The sequence below is a fragment of the Cornus florida genome, unplaced genomic scaffold, assembly GCF_030987335.1.
Source record: "Cornus florida cultivar Cherokee Brave unplaced genomic scaffold, ASM3098733v1 CherokeeBrave_3.0.0_Hap2_Chr02, whole genome shotgun sequence".
In the NCBI taxonomy this organism is placed as follows: domain Eukaryota; kingdom Viridiplantae; phylum Streptophyta; class Magnoliopsida; order Cornales; family Cornaceae; genus Cornus; species Cornus florida.
The window spans coordinates 5,946,787-5,972,711 of NW_026775572.1; the positions used below are offsets into that span (position 1 = coordinate 5,946,787).

A 25,925-nucleotide genomic window follows, 5' to 3' on the forward strand; every position below is an offset into this window, starting at 1 on the left:
ATTAACAAGAGCACTATATCAATTATCAAGATTACATGTACGTATTTCATTTATACACTCCAGCAAATTTAAAGAATGCCAGTCACATGAGAATTCCTCCATGTTAGTCTTATTTATCTGGAAAATAATTAGATAAACATACACTTGACTCCTCTGGCCTAGCATTCCTCCAAACTCCATCAAGTGCTATGATTTCTTTTTCCTCATTATTTTTTTTAAACACTTAACTAAGAATACCATGTCAAATCCTTCTAGACTAGAAGATTTTTCCCCTTCAACCTTCGAAATAGCTCTAACAATCTTTTTTCTTTCCAAATAATTGAGATAGGAATCTCTCTGATATCTGTGAGGCAGGAAGAAAGAACCATTAAACTTGGGTTTGGCAGATATATAAGGAATCTATCTGACCTCTCCTATAACCAACTTAACTATATCTAAACTGCTTGGTTTTGGCTTCATGATTCCTTCTCGCCTTCTAGCCTATTCGTAGCACATGTTTTATTTTTTTGAACAAGCCTGGTAAGTACAGCAGGGACTTTTTTTTCTTTTCAATTTACATATTAAGTTTATCCATAACTATTACAAAAAAATAATGAGCTCATTCTTATCCTTAATGTGTTTTGAAAATGAGTTGTATCTTTGCATTTGAAATTTAGTTTATATTTATTGTCGGAAATAATGTATCAGTAGTTTTGTATTTTTTTATATTAGGGGAATATTCCTTTTGTATGTTTAGTGTGGTTCGATATGTGCTTTCCTATTTGTAAAGATAACTAAAAGAGATAATGAGCAATAGCTGAATGTGTGGAATAAAAAATACCACGAGATAAAGGAATACCCTCCTTGTATGTGTCCTCTTTTGCAAATTTATTAACGAAAACCGGTTGTGACTACGTGACGTAAAGAAGACTATCCCTACTGTGTCACATCTTATGGTATGTGGCTTAATATGGTTTCATTTTGTTCCTTGTCTGAAAATGATCTGTGTTTGAGGTAACATTAAATCAACCAAACTAAACCATTGTCATTACTCATTGTTGCGAAATCAAGCAGAAAAAATAAGGAATCATCAATGAAACTCACACAACAACACAGATTTTTGCTTGGTTCACCCAAAAACTAGGGCTGCGTCCAATGGTTGTAGGGATTTCACTATGATGTTAAAAAACTGCACATGATACAGATAGTTCAGAATGAATAAATACCCTAGCACTATGGCAACGTAAGTGCGGAAAATACCAAATACCCCCCAAAAATTTCGGGTGGGGGCAAGCCCCCGAACCCCCACCTTCGGGCAGGGGGCTCTGTCCCTACGACCCCCTGCCAATTTACTGCAAAGTTGGGCCATGGTGTATAGTATTTATCAGGCTCCACACTACCCATCACTCGCTTCCTATCAAATTTGTTATTCAATTAAGTTTCCCAATACTAAGCATGAGAATTAGAGGTAGGAATTTGGTGCGTATAGAGCCTGATTTCAGGTCTATAGACTCTATATTGAGCTTCATCCTCCTATTATACCAGATTGTCTAAACCATCACTGGAAATACCTCTTTTATATTCTGGCGTAATTGTTGTTAAAAATGGTTTTTCTTGAAATAGATTAAAGTGTGTTAAGTCTGCAGTTTTGTTTGGGTATCTGTTCTTCTTTATAATTATCATGCTTTTGTAACAATGTAAGCCACCACTGTAAAAATGACTTCTGTGTCGTATGCATGTGCATTTTTTGGTTTGTGTATTCCATTTCCTACCTTTGATGCCATGGACGAGTTGCTAGTTTCAACTGAATCAATCCCATACTTGTCAGTTGGTCAATACCTTCTTTTTAGGTCTCCCTAATTTTTTAACTTTACTTTTAGTTTTTTTAATCAAGCTTTGAATTAACCGAACACAAGGGTTACAATGTTAAGGAGGCATACTCCCTGGGAACAACAACAACAAAACCTTCCAAACTAAAAAACTCAAACTAAAAGAAAGGACATACAAGTGGATAGAGAGCATAACAAGGCCTCTAAAAAGAAAGGAAACTAAGAAACCATGAAACTTCTTCAACATAGTAAACCATCACCCTAATTTTGGTTAACTATTCTTCCTCTCCTAACCCACACACACAAACACAAAGAAAAAAAAAAAAAAAAAAAAAAAAAAAACCACCAACAACACGTTGTCTTGGCTATGAGTGTTTTTAATGCATCACGTATTGTGGTGTTTGCATAAAACTGATATTCATGGATTGCTCTTTACTTTGTAATGTAGGAAGCATTGTTTTTACATGATATCTTATGATTCCACTTAAAATATGCAGGTGGGAAGTTCCCTTTCCTAGAACAATTAAAGCTATTTATTCTGCTCATCAAAAGGAGGGTGCGGATCCTCGCTTTTTAAAACTGGAACCGGTATTCAGATGTTCAAGGTTGAAGTGTGGTGACAGACAGAGGTAATTTGGAAGTTTGACATTCTGATGTTTTCTACAGATAAATTGAGCTTCTATCGATGTAATAGTAAATGAATTATCTTGTTATAAATATTCAAATGCTAGTTTGATACTAGAGACTTCTATTAATTTTAGGAACTGAAATCCTAAAAAGAACTTTGATGACAAACTGTACTTTCTTCTTTGGCCTCTGCTGCAAGCTAGAATTTTACTTGTAGGATTGGTGAACTTCTTTCCCCAAAGCTTAGGCAAAGAAAATGGAGAACAATATTCCAAAATACGTTTCTTGGTCCATTATGGTAGGTGACAGTTCTCATGATATATGTATGACGTGGGGAAATTATGTACAAAATTGCATATGACATTCATGTAATGTAATAGAAACCTTAGAATGTATATCATATGAAAATGTGGTCCGCGAATTTCCTCCTTGTGATAGGAAGACGTGTTGAAGAGTTGTTGGATGTCATGCTGGATCCTGGAGGGGTCATATAGAGAGTGATTGATGGAGGGGGAGAGGAAGGCGATGACATTCTGTAAGATTGATCACATTCGCTCTCATGAGTCACGGCAGGTGATCAAATACAAAATGTGTTATTCCGTAAATTTGCATATATTACATGGAAAGTTTCTCCTTTTTGGCATGACATTGGTATGGGTGGTGATACACAATACATGTTCACTTTACATGTGTGTTGGAAACAGACCTATGCTATTTTATGTAGTCTTGCTTCCAACTGTTGATTATCTAGCGTAGAGTTTTCACATCTAACGGTGTCTTGTTCTCTAGTGATTAGATTTTTTACCTTTGCATGGCTCTTTTCTCTGAAGGAAGCCTTACTAGGGTAATATTACACTTCAACCATTTTCAGGATCCCAGATCTTAAAATTTGACTTAACCATATAGATGAATCTATTAAATTCCTTTTGCTAGTTTCTGCAGGCCAGATACATCTATCTTCAATAGCTTGTTGAAATCTATCACTTCTTATAGGAAATCTTCACTTTACATTTAATTTTATTTGACAACCTTACTTTGTTGTTATTTACCAAAAAAAAAAAAAACCTTACTTTGTTGTTCCTTCAGTTGATGTCTTTCTTATTTACTGGCACTGTTTTGTTACACAGCATTCCTCTCACAGTGGAGTGGTCAGCATCATCTCCCCACGATTTCATTCTGGCCGGATGTCATGATGGAGTGGTAATATTTTCATTACACTTTGTATTTATTATTGTTTTCTGGTGTGCCCCTTTAGTTTTTGTCATACTTGATAGTAAGGGTAATTATCATGCTCTCTGTGTGTGTGTGTGGAGGGGGGAAGGTGCACAGCAGAAAAGGGATTTGGGAGAAATATTGATTTATGCAGTCAAAATTGATATATTTCCGAAACAATTGCCATGAATATGTTCGCAGCAGATGATATTAATAAATTTGCTCTACATTCAGGTTGCCTTGTGGAAGTTCTCTGCAAGTGATCCATCTAAAGGTATTAACATTATCAGCATCATATTTATTCCGTGTTTTCTTTTTTCTTTGTACATGGGTTCATAAATAAAGCTGGGGTATTGTTTTTGTATATTATTGTGCTACCATAATCCTAGAAAAGAAATATTCCACCTCTACTTATAAAACATATTCTCTGTGATGGCGTATGTATGGAAGATGAAGGGAAGTCCTTGCACTCAATAGTTTTCTGCTGGTATTAGATCAAATAGTTGAACACCAAATTGCACTATTTGACTGCAGATACGAGACCTTTGCTTTGCTTCAGTGCTGATACAGTTCCTATAAGAGCACTTGCTTGGGCCCCAGATGAAAGGTTGGTGATGCTAGATGAATGGTTTATATTTCTCTATTTGCTGGACTTTTACTCAATGTATACTTTTTCCTCATCTTTATGGAATTCTCTCTGCAATCTGGTTGCATTATATGTGTCAAAATTGAAGATAAATATAAAATGAAGAACAAAAGGATACACGTGGTTCAACCCCTAGGGCTTACATCCACGGCACACAAAGTCCAAAGGGTTACATATCTTTTTTATGCTCTCTTGATTTTGTTTACAATAACCACCTCTATTTATAGGTGAATTGGGGAAGACTTGTAACTAGAGAATAGAAAATTCTTGCTCTACAAGTATATTATAATAAAGGAATTTTACAGAAAGTCAAATACAAATATGGCAACAACTTGTTGGCCAAGTATAGCAACCTTGGGCTTCAATCACTCCTAACCACCCCCCCCAGGTTGGTACACGGAGATTTAACTCAAGTGTCCAACTTGAAACTAAAAATGAAGTTGTTAAGAGTATGAGACGAGTAAATCTGAGATGAGTTGATCCGGATATCTATGACGAGTTGATCTAAAGATCTGAGACGAGACGAGTTGATCCGAAGATCCGAAATAGGTTGATCTAGAGATCCAAGATGAGTGGACTATAGAGTATGGTATGATAAACCTGCACTGATACCATGTTGAAATTGAAAAAAATAGAAAACGAAGAACACAAGGATATACGTGGTTCAACCACTAGGGCTTACATCCGTGGCACACAAAGCCCAAAGGACTACATATCTTTATCATACTCTCTTGATTTTGTTTACAATAACCACCTCTATTTGTAGGTGAATTGGGGAAGACTTGTAGCTAGAGAATAGAAAATTCTTACTCTACAAGTATTATAATAAAGGAATTAGACAGAAAGTCAAATACAAATATGGCAACAACTTGTTGGCAAGTATAACAACCTTAACATTCTGTCAAGGAGTGATTTAAGGGATTAAATCACTCATATAATTATTCTCCAACAATATGCATGTTACATGTCTCATATATATCATCAATAGATCTGTTTGAAGTGTAGTGAGTGACTTTTATCCATCATCTTTACATGTTTCCTATGCTATTTATTTCAAAATTTTCTTCAGGATTATTTCAGTTTCACGGAATTGTTGACAGATAAAATAGCCAAAATGACATTCCGTTATTTAAATAAATTTAAGGGTTAAATTCACAAAACCCCCCTGCACTTTGTTTTTTTTTTTTTTTTTGACACTTTACCCCTTGTACTATCAAACAAACCCTGCACATATTATACATAAAAATGATTTCACATTTTACATACTTTATTCATTATCAAGATATCATAAATTATTGTTTATTTTTAATATTTTATTTTCAATATAATAAATTGTATAGTTTGCAATGTTAATATATTATACATATTTGCTAATAGTAACAAAGTTAATTTTACATTATATTGTAATTGTCATTATCGTTGCCTTTATCTTTTGATGAATTGGGTCGTAAATATACATCATATTATGTAATAATTTAAAATACTATATGTAATACATTCTATACACAAATGTTATACTCTTATATATTAAATAGTCTATGTTATATTTTTATTATATAATATATTATGAATATTCTTCAAATATTTAATTAAAATCTCAAATATCATATTATGTGTTTTATAGAGGCATATTATTTTATAAAATTATTATTTATTCTAAAATGTATTTCTTATATAATTACTAATTTATTATAGAATAGAATGTATTTAGATAGTTTTAGTTATTTTCAACTTTTTAGTATAATAGAATATATAGTGTTATATTATATTTTATTTATAAATATAACCTTTTATTATTGGTGTTAAATGGTATTTTAGTCATTTTTGTTAGCAAGGGTTGCTTCAGGGGTATAAAAGTCATTAAAAAGATTTACCATTAACTTTAACCGGAAACTAACGAAAAGGGGGCTTTGTGATGACTCTAGTATTACAGGGGGTTAAGCGTCATAAAAATGAAAGTACAGGAGTTTTTTGTGAATTTAACCCTAAAGATTTTTAAGTGTGCTGGAGACCACCTTTGATATGATGTCTAATTTGATGGCTGATTCTTGTGGTATACGTTAGGGTACCTCAAAAAAGAATCCGGTTGATTTATTAGTTTTCTAATATAAATGATGGGTGTAGGAATGAGGTGTCTTTTCTGGAATTTGTTATTCTTTATGTCCCTACTTTAGAGTTAGAAGTTTGGGGCAGTCACTTTGAGAGCACCTTGTCAGGCCCCGCTGATGGAGGTTACGCCATGCAGGCGACATGCAAGCGTTGAGTAGGATGCTACATGGCGACTGCATAGGAAGAGGAACGGGGAGTCTTTTCTGGAATTTGTTATTCTTTATGTCCCTACTTTAGAGTTAGAAGTTTGGGGCAGTCACTTTGAGAGCACCTTGTCACGCCCCGCTGATGGAGGTTACGCCACGCAGGCGACATGCAAGCGTTGAGTGGGATGCTACATGGCGACTGCATGGGAAGAGGAGTTTCTAAAGTCTTCTAAAGTTGTAGGTGGGAGAAGATTCTAGAGAATCGATCCCCACCGTCAGTTAGATGGCATCTTAGCCGTTCATTAGGGATGGGGGTGCTTGTAAGTAGGAGTAGGACTTCATTTTGTAGCCATCAATTCTTAGAGTGAGTCTTGAGAGCCTTGTAGAGAGTGACTAGCTAGCCTTGTACAAAGCATTCTTGAAGTTAATAAAAGTGTTCTTTCCTTGCCAACCAAATTTTGCCTACGTGAGTATGCAAGCCAAGAGTGAGGGGTGAGGGCCACTACAACACTAGGAAGAGCACGAGGGTAATGTGTTGGCTAAGGTGTGCACAAGAGTTAGGCTGACCAAGTACTTGCGCGAGTAGAAGCAACGTCTTGGTGCCGCCCGGTTTGGCTAGAGTGGTGCTGAAACTCTAAGCCCGTGATAACCTGCTCTTTTTTTGTTTGTACCCAGGACTTGTACTGCTATAACACCAATTTGCTGATGGCATGTCCCACATGTTGCCAAAAAAAAAAAGGCAGTGTTTGATAAAACTGTAAAAAAGTACTAAAAATTTTAAAGACTGAATTTTTAGGGCTAAAAATTTTATATGTCAATTATAAATTGAGACAATTTTGATACTGTGATGTTGTGGCCCGAATTTGGTGCGTAGTCACGTTACACCCCTTTTACGACCCGACGACCCTTCGTGTTACAAACGGAAACTTTTGACCCGTTTTGTCCATGGGTCGTGGATCCTAATTAGTATCTTGTAGCTCGATATATAAGGGCGCTTAGGGATTGGAATGGGGAAGAGAGACTCTGAAATTCGTACACAGTGGGGGGCTGAAACTTGTAATTTTCGATTTTACACATATTGAAGACTTTTGTTGGATCCTAACAGTGGACGTAGGCTGTTGCCGAACCACGTATAAATCTTTGTGTTCTTTGTGTGATGTGTTTACTTTTCTGTCGTGATTTTTGGTTCTATTTTGGGTTCGTTGCGTTTGTCACGACATATACTTTTTAAAATTTTCAGCATTGTCACTTATTTTTTTTAAGTGGTATCCATATTACGTTATCAAACGCAGTTATTCAATATTTTACTCAGAAATAAGTATGGAATTGATTTATCATACATTAGTTAAGTTGCATTCGTATGGATGAACATTGGTGATTGCTCTGCACTTTAATAAAAAAAGACATTGGCATGTTAGATGAAACAATTCGTTTTAAAAATAGGATTGATATATCATATGATTCTTTGCAATTTTTTTGGGTGTAGTGTTTCTAAACAACCTTATTGTTCTCATTAACATTTAATAAGAAACAGTTCTGCAACTATATGAAGATGAGTGTTGCTTTCTATAAATATTATTCACAATAAATGGGTACAGAAGACACCTGTGGTTTTTTTTTTACAAAGCGTTGGTGCTTTTCTTCCATATTCCGTCACGGTTGTGAAAAAGACACCTGTAATTGTTCTGACAAAGCATTGGTGCTTTCCTTCCACATTCCATCATGCTTGTGAATGATCTGAACTGTTCATGAACAACTTGGGCTCATTTTGATGAAAGGTTTGTTCAAGCTCATTTGTTTAGTACTTTAGTTGAGCTCAAGATATCAGAGCAAGGACACTGCACGCATTTATGATATTGCCTTTCATGTTTATTTATGGCTTTGAAAAACTGTTATCTGCAGTCTTCCATGATGGAATGCATTAAATTAAAATGAAAAAATTTGTAAGATGCTTCTCTAAAGCAAGGCAAAGTTTCGTTAGTTGTCCCGACTCCCGACATCATTCTATCTGTCAGTAATTTTTCTGTATCCTTTTATTCCTGCTTTCTAGTTTCAATATTTCTTTAAACTTTAACTACAAAATTCAAACATGTATTTTAAGTGTCATTGCTGGTAAAAACTCGAGCTGACAAGCATTTGGATGCTGGTTCTAGTCTAAGAATAATCATTTTGTATAAAGTAATGCCATGGTTAAGTCTATCTTGCATGGACCAGGCCTGTATTTGATAATGGCCTTTCAAAAATCCAGCACGTAGCACACAAAAGAGCAAGCATTCTCAATCATTTTTCATCCATGGCTGAGGTAAGCTTAGCGGACTTGGGATTTTTTTTTTTTTTTTGATAAGTAAGAATTGTATAAAAAAGCACTCAAAAGGGGAGCGCATCCCAAAGGAACAACGAGAAGCAAAAACCACTAAGCCTTCAAAGAGGCCAAAAAATCAACTTAGCGGACTTGGAATTTGAGAACAAAAAGTTGAATGTAAAGCTCAAGGGAGTTTGAGGCAAGCTTGACCACTCCGTTACTTAACTCAGTCTAGTCGAATGTAAAGCTCGAGGGAGTTTGAGGCAAGCTTGACCACTTTGTTACTTAACTCGGTTCAGTAATTGACTCAGCTCATTTATAGCATTATATGATGGTTTTAACTCCAATAGAGTTCCCATGTTAATTCCATTTTTTAAACTACCTCAGTCATTAATCCTTCACCTGATTGGAGTGGTGCTACTTTTGTCTATGAGTGAAAAAAGATGTGGCTTATGTTGAGTGATGTATGACTTGTCAGTTGGTATAAGGTAATGCTCAAAACACCAATACAACATAGGTCACTGAAAGGATCTTACATTTAGAGGACAATCAACACAAGATTACTTTACCAACTTTTACCTTTCATGATAAATTGCCTAAACTAAGAAAAAAAAAAAAAAATAGCAATCAAATATATTTTTATTGACCAATCAGAATTATCTCCCAGGATCTATAATGGCCTCAAAAGGTCCCCCTAGACCTAGCTGCTATTGAAGCTCCATCTACAAATGGATAAGACTTTTTCTTGGTGTATATTTTCAAATTGTAAGAAAGTGAGTGGTAAACATGCAGCTCTAATTATTTGAAAATACAAAAATATAAGGTATTAGGGTTCAAAGCCGGCACTTCATTTATGACTTGACTGCTTTTAACAATGAGATGAAACCCTTGCTATGTCAACAAGGAAAATGAACGACATACCATTCCGTTATGTTTTTTGAATCTGGCAGAGATGAATCACTTGAAAAGGACTGCCATCAAACTATTTTGGCTACATTTCCTTTACCTAGTAGAGATGAACATTTTTTCCCTTCTTCCTTTTCTATCTCTCTTCTTCTTCTCACCAATTAAGACACAAGGGTATGACAGCCTTGTCCTACCATTGTCCACCCACATTTGTATAGTGTCGTATGGACAGGAGTCCATAGGACAAAGAGGCAGATTCATGTAACATAGGCGTGTAGTAGTATATAACTTCAAAATTAGAACTTTACTTTCACTTGTAAAACCAATCTAAAACAGCCAAAGTGCATATATGAAGAACTAAACCCCAAGTTGGAAACATGAAAATCCCATGTCCATAATCTTCCCCGAGCCCAAAATGTAAAGGAACATGTATGAGCTGAATCAGCTGCATATAAACTAAAAGAAAAAATAAAATGCAACTCAACATGACTCAAACTCTGTTATAAAAAAGAATGACATTAACAAGACTCAAACTTATAAGAAGAATATGACTCGTAATCATAATATAGAATCTTTTTTATGCAAGGTCTCGGGTCCTGCCTCGAAATCAAACTAATTGGTATGATTTCTCTCTTTTGAATTTTCTTTTTGGTAAGTTTCTTACATATTGCATCACTTTGCCACCTTTGGTTCTTCCTCTTTTACTTTTATTTCCCTCTATAATTTCTTGTTTGTCTTTTTTTGCTGCTTTTTACCCCCTTCTCTTCTTCTTTGGTACTGGGTGAGGAGAACCCTTCTTTGGTTTCTTGTATTTTCTCTTCTTTCCTTGATGAGGTTTGTTTTTCTTGTAAAAAAATGCAGTTATATATATGTGTATTGACAAAAGAAAATATTTGAATAATATCAGAATTAGTTCATTGTTAACCATAATAAGTAAAACCATCACCATTGAGAGAGAAATGAAGAGATTAGATGATGAATGGGTGGTGCTCTTCTAGGTCGTGAAGAAACTGTATCCAAGAGGGAAGGAAATTAAAATAAAGGGTAAATTGCACTGACACTCCTGAGGTTTTGGTCAACACCACTCAGTGGACGGTCAATGGCTTTTTTTACATTGAAACCCCTGAGGTTTCAAAAATATGCATTGACATCCCCTCCAGACCTCTGAAACCATATGAAATTACCTTTTAACCCTTTGACTTGTCAACAACTCCATTTAAATCATGAAATTACAAATTTAACCTCCTAACTAAATTTAATGGACCAACTAACCTCTTCATCTCTTCTATACATATAAATATGGTTTATATATAATAATACTTATACCACCATAACCACCACCACAACATAAAAATAAAAAACAAAAAATAAAAGAGGATTTTTTTTAAAATAGCCAGATAAACTGTACACCATCATAACCACTACCGCAACATAAAAATAAAAAAGAAAAAAGTTTTTTTTTTTGAAATAGCCAGATAATTGTACACCACCATAACCACCACCACCACACTCAAACACCACAGTAGAAAAAAAATTTGAAAACATCCATGGCCAACCCATACTTATATGTGCCAAATGCCACCAGAACCACCACCACACCAAGACAACACCACCAACACACCCTGACTCTACCAGAATCACCACCACCATCACCACAATAGAAAAAATAAAAATGAAAAATTTGAAACACCCTAATAACCTAGACACCACCACAACCACACCTAAACCAAACCACCAGAGTAAAAAAAAATTTTAAATAGCCATAGTCAGCCTAGACCCACCACAACAAGAAAAAAAGAAAAAGAAAAAAGCAGCCATGTCCGAGATTGGGAAGAGAGAGAGGGAATGTCGGCGGCTAGGTAGTAAAATGAACCAAAAAAAAGAAGAGAAAGATTAGGGTAGAGAAAGATGTTTAATGATGAGGGTAGTTTTGTCAATTAACAGGACTGATATTTTGTAAATTAATTGAATTAAATAATTAAGGGCAAATATGACATTTGAAACCGCAGGGGGTGTCATTATTAAAAAAGCCGTTGACCCGCATCTGAGTGACATTGACCGAACTCAAGGGGTGTCAATGCAATTTATCCTAAAATAAATTTGTAATCTTGCTTCTATAAAAAATGTTTTAAATAAATTGTCTGAGTTGGAGGGCTTTTCTTTTAACATTCCAGATATACGCAAACCTCCTGTCGGCCACTACCTTTCTACGCTAAAATAGCAAGAAAAAGAGACATGTCATTTGGTGTGCCAGCAACTAGCTTTTATACTGTGGCCTTCAAGTAAATATTTACGCAGATTTCATTTGAAGGTTTTCTTGTCAAGGTTGGACTTTATTTAACCAACTTTGTGGTTAACATGGATGTTGGGATCTTTCTAGTTCATAAAGGTTTGTCTAAATGTTTATTTCATGTGCCAACCAAATGCATCCATCTGCTATCTTGGCGACCTTTTGTGTAAAAGAAAGTGCACATAAGTTATTGAAGATCTTTCTGTGTCTATTTACATTATTCTTAATTTATCTTTTGCCTTTTAATTTAGTCCCTTCCCACCCCCCCCCCCCCCCCCCCCCCCCCCCCCCCCCCCCCCCCTTCTTTTGTTAAAATTCACAGCGATCCTGAGAGTGCAAATATAATAGTCACTGCTGGACATAAAGGCCTAAAGTTCTGGGACATTCGGTAAGTATGATTGTTTGGTTTTTTTTTCCCCATCTACTATACAGTTGTTATTTTCCCTTCATTTTGATTTCAACTTTGGTGATATTGAAAGGTCAAAGAATCTTCATGTGGTGATGTATAAATACTATGGTGAATAGTGATACTGAATATAATTTAGTTGATATTGGTAACTTAAATAGAATCGTTCAAGATTATTAGGGGTTCTTATGCTTATATTCCTCATCTATGTATTCCAGTTAATTAATACTTACCAAAACAAATCTATGTATTTCAGTTAATTAATCACTTGGCTATGGATAATTTCATCTTTCATTCTCCATCTTTCTTTAAAATTTTATGGACGTGTAGGAAAGGTGTCATAACAGAATAGATATTTAAGATATTTAGAACTTTCTGGCTGTATTCTCAAGAGTTAATTATGATGAATTCATTTTGCTACTGGTTTAACCAAGTGTTGGACTCTTTCAATAAAAGATTGCTACATCTTCTGTTATCTCAATCTTTATTGGACTGATAATTCAAGGATTCAAAGCACTTGAATTTATATTCTTATTAGACTCGGTCATTCTTTTTTAGTATAACATATTTGATTATTTATCTGTATATGGTGAATGCCAATTGGATTAAAATTTGTTTTGGGTCTTCAATGTTTGCCTCAAGGTGCAATTATGGATTGAGTATAAAACTAATTCCCAAATCTTTTTTGCTTATTCAGCCATCTTAACTGAGAAAAATTATTCTAGGAAAATATCAAACTCCCACTGAGATTGAATTTCTATCATATTTTCAGACATCAGTATATGGATGTAATTCTGTTTAGTGTCATCTGCCAAAAATTTGAAAAGTACAGCGAGAAGCCTAGAGAGAGGGATTTTTGAAAACCAATGAGACATATGAAACAGATGAAAGAAGCAAATGATTTATTTCTCGTGGATGGTGGCTTCAATATTTAGATTCCTTGCAACTTAGAGTTTTAACTTTGTTCCATCCCTCAAGAATTAGGACGGACAAGTGATATAGCCTACTCGCAATTACGTGAAATTAGTTTATGGAAATTTGATGTCTTTTCTGTGAGCCTCCCAAGTACCACAGTTTTAGAATCTGACGGAAACTCTGGCCCAATTTTCCAATCCAGTTGCAGCCTTGCATTAGTGTACCTAATCCTTTTGAGTTTCCTAATTATAAAAACATTGCATATGGTTGTCCTTGTGAAGTGTGCTGATGTCTTTTGTTTTTGTATGTGATTCTTTGATTATTAAATGATGGTGAATGTTTTTTTTGTGTTATTGTCAACTAGAAGTGTCAAAAGCTGGCACTTTCAATATATATGTAGGCATATTGGAGCTTGAGTGCATTTCATGTTGTTCAACTTTGACGATGTTTTTTTGTTGTGAAATTAATGCAATCATTTTATCATGCTTAATTTTCTATGATGTTTTTCTGTTGCTTGCAGTGACCCATTTCAGCCCTTGCGGGACCTTAATCCAGTACAAAGGGTCATATATAGTTTGGATTGGCTGCCAGATCCAAGGTACTAATTGAACTACTTTAGTCAAAAAGGTTTTCACTCCTGTTAGAAATTTCACTTCTATCTTTGATGTATGTCTTCCTTTCTCCTCAACTAATTGTTTATGCTTCTAGATGTGTTATTGTATCCTATGATGATGGAACACTACGGATCCTCAGCTTGGTGAAGTCTGCATGTGATGTCCCGGTTACTGGGAAACCTTTTGTTGGGAAACAACAACAAGGATTCCACAGTTATTATTGCTCATCATTTACAATTTGGAGCGTTCAAGTGTCGCGACTAACAGGTTTTTCCTATATACTTGAATATTTTATTTTTAATTGTTTGCAGTAAATTTACAACTTGCAATAGTGTAGATATTGTGGTATATATTTTGTTGGAACAATGGAAATGCACGAACATCGAGATCCAATGAAAGTCAAAAAAGGACTCACACACAAACACAAGATATAACGTGGTTCGGCCAAAACCTGCCTACATTCACCGATGAGAAGAGATTATACTATGATTCGCAGAGATATTACAACAATAGAGTACCAATACCATGTACATGCCTTTTCACCATGTACCACTCCACGAGCCTATTCTCTCGCTATCAATGTCACCAGTGTTTTCCTACTCTACTAACCCATAAACTACCTCTATCCATCAACTCCCTCATGAGACTACATTGCTCTCAGTCTCATAAGTCTCAACCCATAATCTAGGTGCTTATTAATAGAGTTCCATGTATGGTAATAGTTCTTCTCTCTCTAATTTTGTCAATAGAATTTTTTCTCTTGACTTTGGAAAAGAGATAATCATTGCAAATATTCTCTCTATAGCGGAATGACAAAACAAAATCCATGTAACCAACTCCAAATAGCTGGGGTAAGGCTTTGTTTTGTTGAGTTGAATTGATTTTTTTATCTCCAAACCTTCTCTCAGAAAATGCTAAGAGGCCGAACTAGACCTAGAAGGAGGGTGAGCAAGTGTTGGAAACTAAATAACTAACATTAACTGAACTTTAATTATCAATAATAAGCACATAAAAACTAGCATTATGCATAATTATAAAGCATAAAAACTTTCACACGAGCACTAACTTTTAGGTTTTTACGTGCAAAACCCAATAGGGAATAATCACAGGACCTGGTATATGGCAGATGAAATTCTCTATCAAATGAAAGGTTTAAAAACCTAGGATTTAATTCTAACCCTGGAATCACCTAATTGAAAGGTTTCAAATTCATACCAGGCATTCTCTTTGAACTCTGTTGCTACCGGTCAACAAATTCGCTCTTCACGCTATCCGCTCTTCAATGTATGCTTTGAGCTCCATTTCTTGTTGTCCCATTCCTTTGTTGTGCAAAATTTACTATGGTATTGAAGTCCTTGAAGATCTAGAATTTGTATGCTTAACATTCAAAACCACTCACCATCTGTATGCAATGATGATGAATGAGATAAACAAAATGCTAGCAGTTAGACTGGTAGGGTGCATTGATTTTTTCATTTTGATTCTACAGAATGCTTCATGTAGTTTTCTGAAAGCATATGATATTTTGATAGACCTCGGAAGCTGAAAAAGATTAGGCTTTTTAGAGTTTGAAACTGTTTTGGAAACTGCCTTTTTGTAGCTTCAATCAGTCAAACCTAGTCTACTGAGTTTTGAGCAATCCTTTGATTGATTGAACTCCCCCGTCCTAGTTTCCTTAGGATTTCTATTTCAAAATCACAATGCATTATAAAACACAATTTTTAAGATCAAAACATGCAAATTGAAAACCCTAGCATTTTAAATCATATGGATGCATGCTTATGAACCTAAATTTGTGAGTGAACAATCGAGAGTTAAATCTACCTTTTTAATGTTTCTTGAAACTTAAAATCTCCCTTATGCATGTGCCCTTTGATAGAGGTAATTCAACTACCTTAACTAAAAACATAAAAACTAAAACTAAAGATTTGCATTACAGACTCTTTTCTCTACGGAATTTTCCACCTTAAACTCTATTGATGTAATAATCTCACTTCCGAAATGAGGAATAAGGTGAACGAGTGTCTAGTGGCCTTAAGCTCTTGTAAATGAGCAAGGTCAGTAGATAGAGAAAGTGCATTACTTATTTTGGAGAGAGAATGAAAACATATTAGTGTTGTGCTGATTTTTATCAGCATGAAAAATTAGAAGAGGAAGAATTGCTACCCACTATCCTTCACCTTCTCTTCTCTCTCTGTCTTCTCCTCTCCTCATTTGGAAGGTTCACGAGACTGTTGAGAAACTGATGGCCATGTGGATCACCTCCCCTTCTCCATCAGTCCATCATAATCTTCTCCTCCCGTCATTTGTTGAGTAACCAATAGCCCAGTGGATTCTAGAATTATGTTTTTTTGTTGGGCTTAGAAGACTGTGTATACCTTACTCTTAAGTTGGAATTTTTGTGGATATTTATAATTTGTGTTGACGTTAATATTTAAGTGCCAACATAACTTTCTAAATTTATCAAAATGGTTCTTTTTGTTTTGTTATTTGCATGTTTCTCGTGTGTTCATGCTTTGAAGGTGGGGATATAGGCTTAGTTTAGGAGTTCAAAACGCCTTGGCGGCTTACACCAATTAGGATGGCATCCATACTGCATAGTATAATAATTAAATAACCAACTCTGACAGGAACTCTAGGTTGCTGCTCAAAATTATTTGTCAAATTGCACTCTTTTCATCAAACAAGTTACTTTTGTATCTCGTGACCATTTTCTCATTAGTCTCTCTTAAGAAGTTACAGTTGGATTTTGTAATTTGATTTGTTATATTTTATTGAAACTTTCTATTGACTTGCAACTACCATTGACAAATTTCATATTACTTTTTAGGCATGGTTGCATACTGTAGTGCAGATGGTACCGTTCTTCGTTTCCAGGTGGGTTCAACTTCAGGTTATATCCTTTTGCTGTCAAATTTATTTGATCTATTATCATTGATTTTCATGTTTACTATTCTTAGGTATATTTTGAACATGAGCGTTCGAGTGTCAATGAATTTTTACTTTTTTATAGAGAATTTCATTGCTTGTACATGGACGATTGCATCCCAACCAATGGTCCTTTCCAAAGATAATTTCATTTTAACAAATAAAATAATCGAAGGAAAAAAAAATTTCATAAGTAAAATTTCATTAAAAACCACTCAAAAGGAGGGCGCGCCTTGAAGAACGACTGCACAGGAGGCCTACAAGTTGCAGCAGGCCCACTGAACTCTCAAACTATCCACAAAATATTTGAAGTCCTCCAAAGATTTACAATGCGCCATTCCCTAACCTCCCCAAAAACTAGAGCGCCTAAAAATAGAATGTTTTAACACCCAGATAGGAGTTTCCTCTCCATCAAAGGAGGCTATTCCACTCGCACCACCGTGCCAACCACAAGCAAAGGGGAACTACCTTCCAAGCATCTCAGACTTGACTACCTACTATACAACCAGCCAAGGATCCAATGAAGGACCAATGGAGACAATTGCCCCCACTGAATTTTCATTTTTTTATTTTTTTGTATTTATGTACCTATAAATTTTAAATTGTGCCATTTTTTTGTTAAAAGCCGCGCCCACTCACATACTTCTCTGGTCCGTCACTGTATACAACCTCTCCTAGCCCCAAGCATACTCAATGTGGAACCCGGCAAAGCCCTATGACCACCAAAAATTGCGAAAAATGTGGCCCACACATCCCTAGCCACTAGAGAATGTAAAAGGAGATGGTTTACCAACTCCTCATTACTTTTGACACACCAATCTGGCTTTCGAGGAAAAGAGGTCCCCAGCATCCAACGACTTCTGATAGAAGGAACTCACCTCAAAACTCCCATAACTAGAAGCCACCCAACACCACTCATCAAGCCCCTCCCAACCATATTCTAGCGATACAAAAAAGCTAGAAACTCAACGATATCGTCGAACTCTGAATCTTGAAAATGCCTATAAAAGGGATTTGGTGCGCCAATCTACCTTCCAAGGAAAAGAGGTGCCCTGGGCATCCAACAGCCTCTAATAAAAGGAATGCACCTCAAAACCCCCACTTGAAGTCACCCAACATCACTCATCAAGCCCTTCCCTAAACATATTACAGCAATACAGGTAAGCTTGAAACTCAATGATATCATCCAACTCTGAATCTAGAAAATTCATTTAGAATTGCACATTCCGAATCATCCTCCAGCTATCAAGCCGATAATATTCAACAATTGAGGTATGCTTCTCCAAAACAAATGAAAATGTCTTCGGAAAGCACATGCTAGCAGTTTATCTCCACACCAAGCGTCACCCCAAAACAGATATGCCTCCGACTCCTTACCTTGAACAGGATATGTTTTGAAAATACATTTCAACTGTTCCAGATTAACTTCCAAATAACTTACCCCACCTCTAACTCCAAGGAGCTTGATTCACCCCTAGCTTCTCCAAACTTGCTCTTGTTAATACTCCTCCTTTACTCATGCCTCTCCACCCCAAACCTCCATAGCCACTTGCCCAACAAAGTTTTGGTAAACAGATCCAATCTCTTGACACCCATACTCCCTAGTTTTGCAAACCTGCTCCCAACTCACAAGATGGGACTTAATTTCATCACCCATGCCACCCCACAAGAAATTTCTTTGAAGCTTCTCAATCCTCTTCGCAACAAAAGAGGTAATCGGAAATAGGGAATAGAGAGAGAAATTAAGTTGGAAGAGTTAAATGCCCCCTTCAAAAGATATTGCTTCTTTCAACCTGCAAGTCTCCTTTCAAATCGCTCAACGGCTAGATCCCAAGAAGATATCTTCCTTGATGGTGCCCTGCCGCCCCCAAAGGCAAACCGAAATACAACACTGGAAGTAAGGGTACAACTTGGGCCTGCCCAGTCCGAACCTGACCTCAACCCCATTTCGGGGTGGGTTGGGCTGGCCCGAGGTAACACAAATCTGGGCTTGAATGGGACTCAACCCGAATATTCACGGGTTGTCCGGGTCAACCCCCCCCAACACACACACAAATCTGGCCTAAATTTTTTTCTTCCCTTTTTTACTATTTGAAGTTAATTTCAAAAAGATTTTAAAAATGTCATTGCAAAGGTAGAATATGTATATATTATTATATTTTTTAAATATTGAAAAGACAGTATATATTATTATATTTTTTTAAATATTACTTACCATTGAACTCTTATAAAAAAATAATATGGATGACATAAGTATAATAAAAAAAAATAAAAATAAAAATTAAAGAAAAGGTTCAAAATGGGCTCTGCCCATGAACCCAAATTCGTGTATATATATTTTTTTTATTTGGCAGATTAATTGGATTGATATATTGTTATTATTTTAAAATCTCTCTCTCTCTCTTACCTGCGTATTTACACCTATCCACCACAATTGATCCTTCAAATAAAATTATAGCTATTACCTAACCGTCCAGTCTAACATCTAAAGGATCTCCCTAGAAACATTAAGCCCCTCTTTCTTCTCTCCCAAACAAAAAATAAATAAAAATGACTTGAAATCTTCAATTTGGGTTTCAAAAACAATTGACCAAATAAAAAAAAAAAAAAATCACCACCCACCCCCAAACAACCCAACCACTTCTCTGCATCAATCAATTTAAAGATCTGTTTAAAAAAAAAAAAAAAAATCACAACCAAACAACACCCTTTCTCTGCATCAATTTTTTTTTTTTCCAACACCCACTCCCAAACACATCATCACATCCAAACAACCCCCTCACCTTCTTTTAGGAGGTACCAATGTCATGATCAGCTGCGGCAGCGATGCAGAATGAAGATGGCACTGGAGGCAAAGGATGAAACAACGGCAACGGAGGCAGAGTTGGAGGAGAAAGACAGCAGCGGCGGCAAAGGTGGAGGAAAATGGTGTCGGCAGAGGAGGAGGAAAATGGCGGCGATGGAGGTGGTAATTGGTGGGTGGCGGTAGATGGTGACAGCTTCTTCTTTCAACATAAGGATTTTTTTTTTTTTTTTTTTTGCAAATCTAGTTATTGTTATAAAAAATAAAAAGGTTAAAAATCAAATTCGGGTTGGACGGGTTAGAATAGTTCTAACCTGATGCCAACCCAAATTGGGCCCAGGTTGAGAATTTTCAACCCGATCCCAACCCAAAAAAATTCGGGTTGGGCTGGGCTAACCCACCCAACTTGCACCCCTAACTGGAAGATCCCACACCACACCGCAAAAAATTAGCGAAAGAGGCTATCTCACCAACACAATCTCACTCTTCCCAAAATTGATTTTTAATCCAGAAACAGCTTCTTTGGCTAATATTAGAGCATACCTCTGGTACCTCAGCTCTGCATCATAGAAAACAATGGTATTGTTAGCACAGAGAAAATGAGATATTTCCAACTGATTCGAGGAATCCCTGCCCTCCTGAGACGCTATTCTTACTGACTTTATTGTACCGAAGTACACCTCAAATATAACCCAACTCCACAGCCCTCCTCATCAACCTGTTGAACGCATCCATCACAATAACATAAGAGGGGACAAGGCATCCCCTATCTCAAGCGTGAGCTGCCAAAGAATCCAAATGGTGACCTATTTACGAAAACTAAAAATTTCACTTTGGAAATACTGAATCAGACACCTCTCCAAAACCCATCCTCTCCAGAACATACAACAAAAAACTCCAACTCACATGATAATAAGCCTTCTCAACATCTAGCTTACCAACAATCCTCGACGCCCCACAACTAATCCTGGTATTCACGCACTAACTAGCAATCAGAATTGAATCCAAAATCTGACTCCTATCAACTAGTGCATTCTGGGATTCCAAGGTCACACCATTAACAACTTCCTTCAATCACGGGTCTAGGACTTTAGTTGTTAGTTTGTACCATCAGATTAATAGGTCTAAAGTCCTTAACTTCAATAGTCCCATCCTTTTTGGAAATGACAGCAATAAAAGAAATGTTTATACTTCTCAAACCGACCATGCACATGGAAGAAACTGACAGCATCCATCACCTCCAAAGTGAAACCATCCGGCCCCGGATCCTTATTCCCATTACAGCTTCAAAGCCAAAAACACCTTCCCTTTGGCAAAAGGGCTCTCCAACGGGCCTTTATCTTCCTCTGCAATAATCTCAAACTCTAAGCCATTCAGCAGGGGTCTTCAATTAGAACCCTACGTATTCAATTAATAAATTGTGGCAATTCCTCTACTAAAATCCTTCTCCTTGCTCAAAAAACACCATCCACACGGATTTTCCGAATGTGGTTTACTCCTCTGGTTAGCACTGGCTAACCTATGAAATCATTTGTGTTCTTATCCCCTTCTTGAGCCACGAGGCCCTCAACTTTTGGCACCACGTCATCTCCTCTAGAATAACAATCTCACCGATCTCTGCATTATACTCTCTTGCCCTTCTCCACATGGGTTGTGATCTTAAATTGGTGTAACCAACACCACTTGAATAACATCTGGGAACTTCTCTTCTCAATCCCTGAGATAAAGAATCATCCAAGTGGGATAAAGTAGGAACATGTCTGCCACTAGACCAAGTCAAAGAAGCATCTTGCATCGACAAATTAACCAATTGATGTGCTCAAAGAACTGCTCCATAGCTCGAGATTATCTCCCTCCAGTGGTTCTTACAAAGAGAAATCTAACCACATTAAAGTCCCCCCCTCCCACACACCAAGGAAAATCCCATCTCATCCGAGTGTAAATTATGTCCCACAATAAGCCTATGTCCGCATCCTCGACGAGACTGTAAACTCCGGAGAACACCCAATAAGAATCATCCTCCTCCAGAGAGAACAAGCAGGAGTTTGAGAAACCTGATCGACAAGCTTCTCCTCGTCAAGTGGATCTGTTGAATTCAGGTAGAAATACAGAGATTCAATAATGAACACCTCCCTTTCTACTCGTTAACCTTAGAAACTCAACTTTATCCCACATGACCAAGATACCCCCTGTTGAGCCAATGGCATCAAGAGCTTCCCACTCAACGAACCACCATCCCCATAGTCTCCTCACAATCTCATCAGAGGGAGAGGCCTATTGGGGCTATTGCAAGCAAACCACCTAGGCACCCCACTTCCGCAACAACTAGTCAACCCCAATTTCTTGCTCACCTCCCCTATGTTATCCATCATCTAGTTCTCCTCCCTATCATCTGCGAACCGAACAATCATGTTATCCCCCTCCCTTTCAGGACCCATGACTGCCAGCAACTAACTAGGCCCAACGACCCAACCGATCACCTGCAGCCTCCTCCCTCACCACTACAACAAGATTGAATTCAAAGGGATCACTGGAAGCCCCTCCTCATCATCTCTGCAGGGTATTTATTGAATATGTCCCTTCCCCACCCTCCTGTGGCGACTTGACACAGCCTTCCAAACTCCCTGTGAAGTCTCAACTCCATTTTTTAGGCTGTTGCAGTCGTGCCTCCCTATCACCCTACAGTATTGCCTCCCTATCCCTATCCCTTTCACTCACCGGTGGTGCCTTCCACTCCCTCTGTGAGCACCCACTAGTAACCCCATCATCTCCTGTAATCCCCAGAAGACCCGAAGAAAAAGACAAAAGAATGGTTATGGGAGTTATGAGAGTTGGGCTTTATTTTTAATCCATCTTCTTATAGGCCTGGTAAGGAAATATGGACTGCACTTCCTTCATTACCTTTGGCCCATGCTTGGCTGGCCACTTCTCTTTCTTGGCCTAAGTTCATCTCATACGCTAATGTTGGTTGGAAAAGGTTTGGGCTTGGAGAAACTTCTTCATGATACGGTTCAATTTTCGATTATCATACTAATAGTTTATGATTATCATAGTAATAGTTTATGATAATCTCTTAAGCAGAGCCCACCAGGTATTCAGGTGGGAGGAGTCCTAGACCATTATTTACATTCTAGATGTCAATCTTTGGTGCTTAAGAGCTTGTGATTACTCTGGAACACGCTTGATTTACTTGATAAGTGGATATAGCCACCTATGCACCTGTTGATTTGATGAGACTATCTTAAATTTTGAAACTAATTGAAAAGCTTAGTTCTTTTGTTTTGAGCTTAGATAGAGATTACAAAAATCCATAGCAGCCGATGAATGACTCCAGTAACCTTTTGGGTGTCCCCAGCTGCCTTTGTGTTTTTTATACTTCACAGTAAACAACTTAAGAATATAAAAATATAAATTCATCTAAATTTTGTGATTTGAGTATGTTTTGCTGTTTTCTCAATATAAATATTAAGGATGTGAAATAGTGTGGCTGAGGACCCATGTGTAGCGCCTTGTGAAATGAAGACTCTAAATGTGATCTTGAATTGTTAACTACATAAACAATACTAGTGCTGCATATGTAGGACTTGGGACTTGTCTTGATTAATGCTTCCTGGGGCTCTTCCACCCTCTTTTCCACTTTGCTTTCAGGTGACATGATCAAGCCTGCATATAAATTTTTTTGTGAAGCACTAAGCATTCTTCCCAATTTTTGGGTTTTGCTCGACTGTACTTGTCAGTGAAATATTTTTATTTAATGAGAAGAAAAAAACCTTGATTAGATGACATTTTTTTCTCGGAACTATTTCTCATTGGTTCTATTACTTTTAGATCATGTTGAATTCAATTTTTCGTTTGACATTATTTTTTATTTACAATGGAAAAACAACTTGTAAAATTGTGAAGTCAGCCTAATTGATTTCCAGAAACATCACAGCGGAGAAAATATTTTTGATACGGACGAATTAGAAGAATATGGATCTGCAGCAACAGGCTCTGATCCTCAGCCATAACTTCAATGAGTTGGGATCCTCTGTGGTAAAGCATGCGCTGTACCGGCATCAGACGGACCCCAGCTCATACACATGTGAGCGCTCACACATGAGAGTGTGGGATCTGTCTGATACAGTACAGCATTAGGGCTGCAAATGAGCCGAGCTTTGGCTTGCTCGGGCTTGACTCGCCAGGTTCATAAGGCTGCTCGGGCAAGCTCAACTTAGCCAAGCTCGGGCTCAGCCCGCCAATATTTGGACAAGCTCGGGCTCGGTTCGGCTCAAGCTCCATTGCAGAAATCAGCCTCTTAATCTTCTAGATCTCTGCAAATCCCTCAGCTCTTTGATCGCATTACAGAGGATGGAATCAGTTTCTCAATCATCGGGTTAAACCCTTTTTTCTTATCTAATTCTTTCTAAGCACTCTAGCCCCAAAGTATTTTTCATCCTCTTATAACTCCATGAAAAGAAGAAGAAAAAAAAATGGTTGTCAAGATAAAGAACATAAATCTGAGATGGACGGATTGAGAGGCCTCCTATGGCTGCCGTCTTCAACAAGAGTTAGGAACTTCGGTTTTCTTTTCTTTTGTTATAGTTAATTGGTTATAACATGTGTAATCCAACGGCTGTGATAAATTGTATAGGTTATTGGGCTTATTAGCTTCAAGAATGGATATAGTTTAATTTTATAAAACCAAACTACTACATGGACCTCTAAAAACTTTTTAAGTGTTTGGGCTAAATTTTAGTAGCAAAATTTGAAATGTAGGCCCTATTAACTAAACGAGCCTGTTCACGAGCTTGGCGAGCCGAGCTCATCATTGCTCAAGCTTGGCTCGTTTATTAAATGAGCCTGGAAAATGAGCTCGAGCAACGAACGAGCCTGAGCCGAGCTTTTAACGAGCAGAGCCCAAGCTGTTCACGAACAGCTCGGTTCATTTGCAGCACTATACAGCATGCGTGCTGTACCGCAAAGGATCCCAGCTCGAGTACAATATGTTTGTGGATGGATCTCTGCTGGATCCTTTAGGGGAGGTTCTTGGTCTTTTGGTTGTTTATTGATGGCCTCTGTTGGGCTGTCATATATTGACCAAGGTACTGCCCTCGTAGTCTGTCATTTATGGCAGTCACCTAGAGAACTCTAAACAGCTATGGCATTAGACTTACATGCAGATTGCACTATAATCTTCATGTGTTAGAAAATTTTATTTATGATTTTCAACGCTGCCTCTTAATTTGTATTTTCTTTTTCTTGAAATGCCAACATTCTGTTTTAACTTAACCAGCTGCTCCTTCACCTTCAAGTCAATATTTTCTTAGTTTTGAACACTTTGAAAGCGAGTCAATAGCTTGAACTTCTCATGCTTATTGAATTTTGCATAAATTTTAGTTATGAGTTCCAAACTCCCTCATAATTTGTTTTTTCTTTTTCTTGAAATGCTCACATTCTGTTTTAAGTCAACCCAGCTAGCTGCTCCTTCGCCTTTAACTTAAGGATTTCTGAATTTTAACTCTCTTGAAAACAATTAATTCCCATTCCTACAGAAAGGTAGGTTGGTTCTCATCTTCTTGTGAATATTTATGAATTTCTTTTCCACATGAGCTTGCAGTTGGTTGCTGTGCTTCATGAGTTTTGCTCTCTTAAATTTCACTTTTTGAACTGCCTTTACATTTGCTCTCAGAGATCAAAGATATTTGCCATGCTCAACCATCTTGTACCATTTACAGTCTTTGGCACCTACGCATATGGTAAAATTTTTAAATATTATCATCAAAAACTTTCTTATACTATATCAAACAAGGACATTCAAAAAGAAAATCACACTTAGAATTACATGTGTGTGTGTGTGTAACTATTCTGGCTGTGTGCTTCAACATTAAATTCAGATGCAAGCAACTCCCTTTCCCACTTTAAATCTTCACTTATTAAGTAGTCAATAGTCATAAAAGAGTTTTTTTTTTAACAACTAGAGTTTGACTAGCGAGTTTTGAGTGTTTTGAAGTTGACTGAAGATCCTGTTTTATTTTATGGAAAAAAGGAAAAAGAACAATTTTTTTATGCATCCAAAGTTGTTTGAAGGTCATATTTTATTTTATGTGGGAAAAAAATCTTTATGTTCCCAAAGAAAACTCACAGTTGCTTGTCAATCTAGCATCATCATTTTGGTATACCCCAACTTATACACTGCTTCAAGGCTCTAGATACCTTATCGTATTACCTTTC

At 36.8% G+C, this 25,925-nt stretch overlaps 1 protein-coding gene across 5 annotated transcripts in view; it reads left to right on the plus strand.

The window, feature by feature from the left end:
- The window catches only part of LOC132293301 (uncharacterized), a 38,388-nt gene that overhangs the window by 11,680 nt on the left and 783 nt on the right, over positions 1-25,925 (plus strand). For 3 of the 5 annotated variants that reach the window (XM_059790729.1, XM_059790730.1, XM_059790732.1), the window contains 8 exons: positions 2,306-2,437; positions 3,563-3,635; positions 3,882-3,921; positions 4,182-4,254; positions 12,369-12,434; positions 13,888-13,965; positions 14,076-14,248; positions 16,812-16,858. In XM_059790729.1, coding sequence (XP_059646712.1) covers positions 2,306-2,437; positions 3,563-3,635; positions 3,882-3,921; positions 4,182-4,254; positions 12,369-12,434; positions 13,888-13,965; positions 14,076-14,248; positions 16,812-16,858 — 682 coding nt within the window. Of the gene's footprint in view, positions 1-2,305; positions 2,438-3,562; positions 3,636-3,881; positions 3,922-4,181; positions 4,255-12,368; positions 12,435-13,887; positions 13,966-14,075; positions 14,249-16,811; positions 16,859-23,360 lie in introns of all 5 variants that reach the window. The other 2 variants (XM_059790733.1, XM_059790731.1) reach the window with 2 other exon arrangements.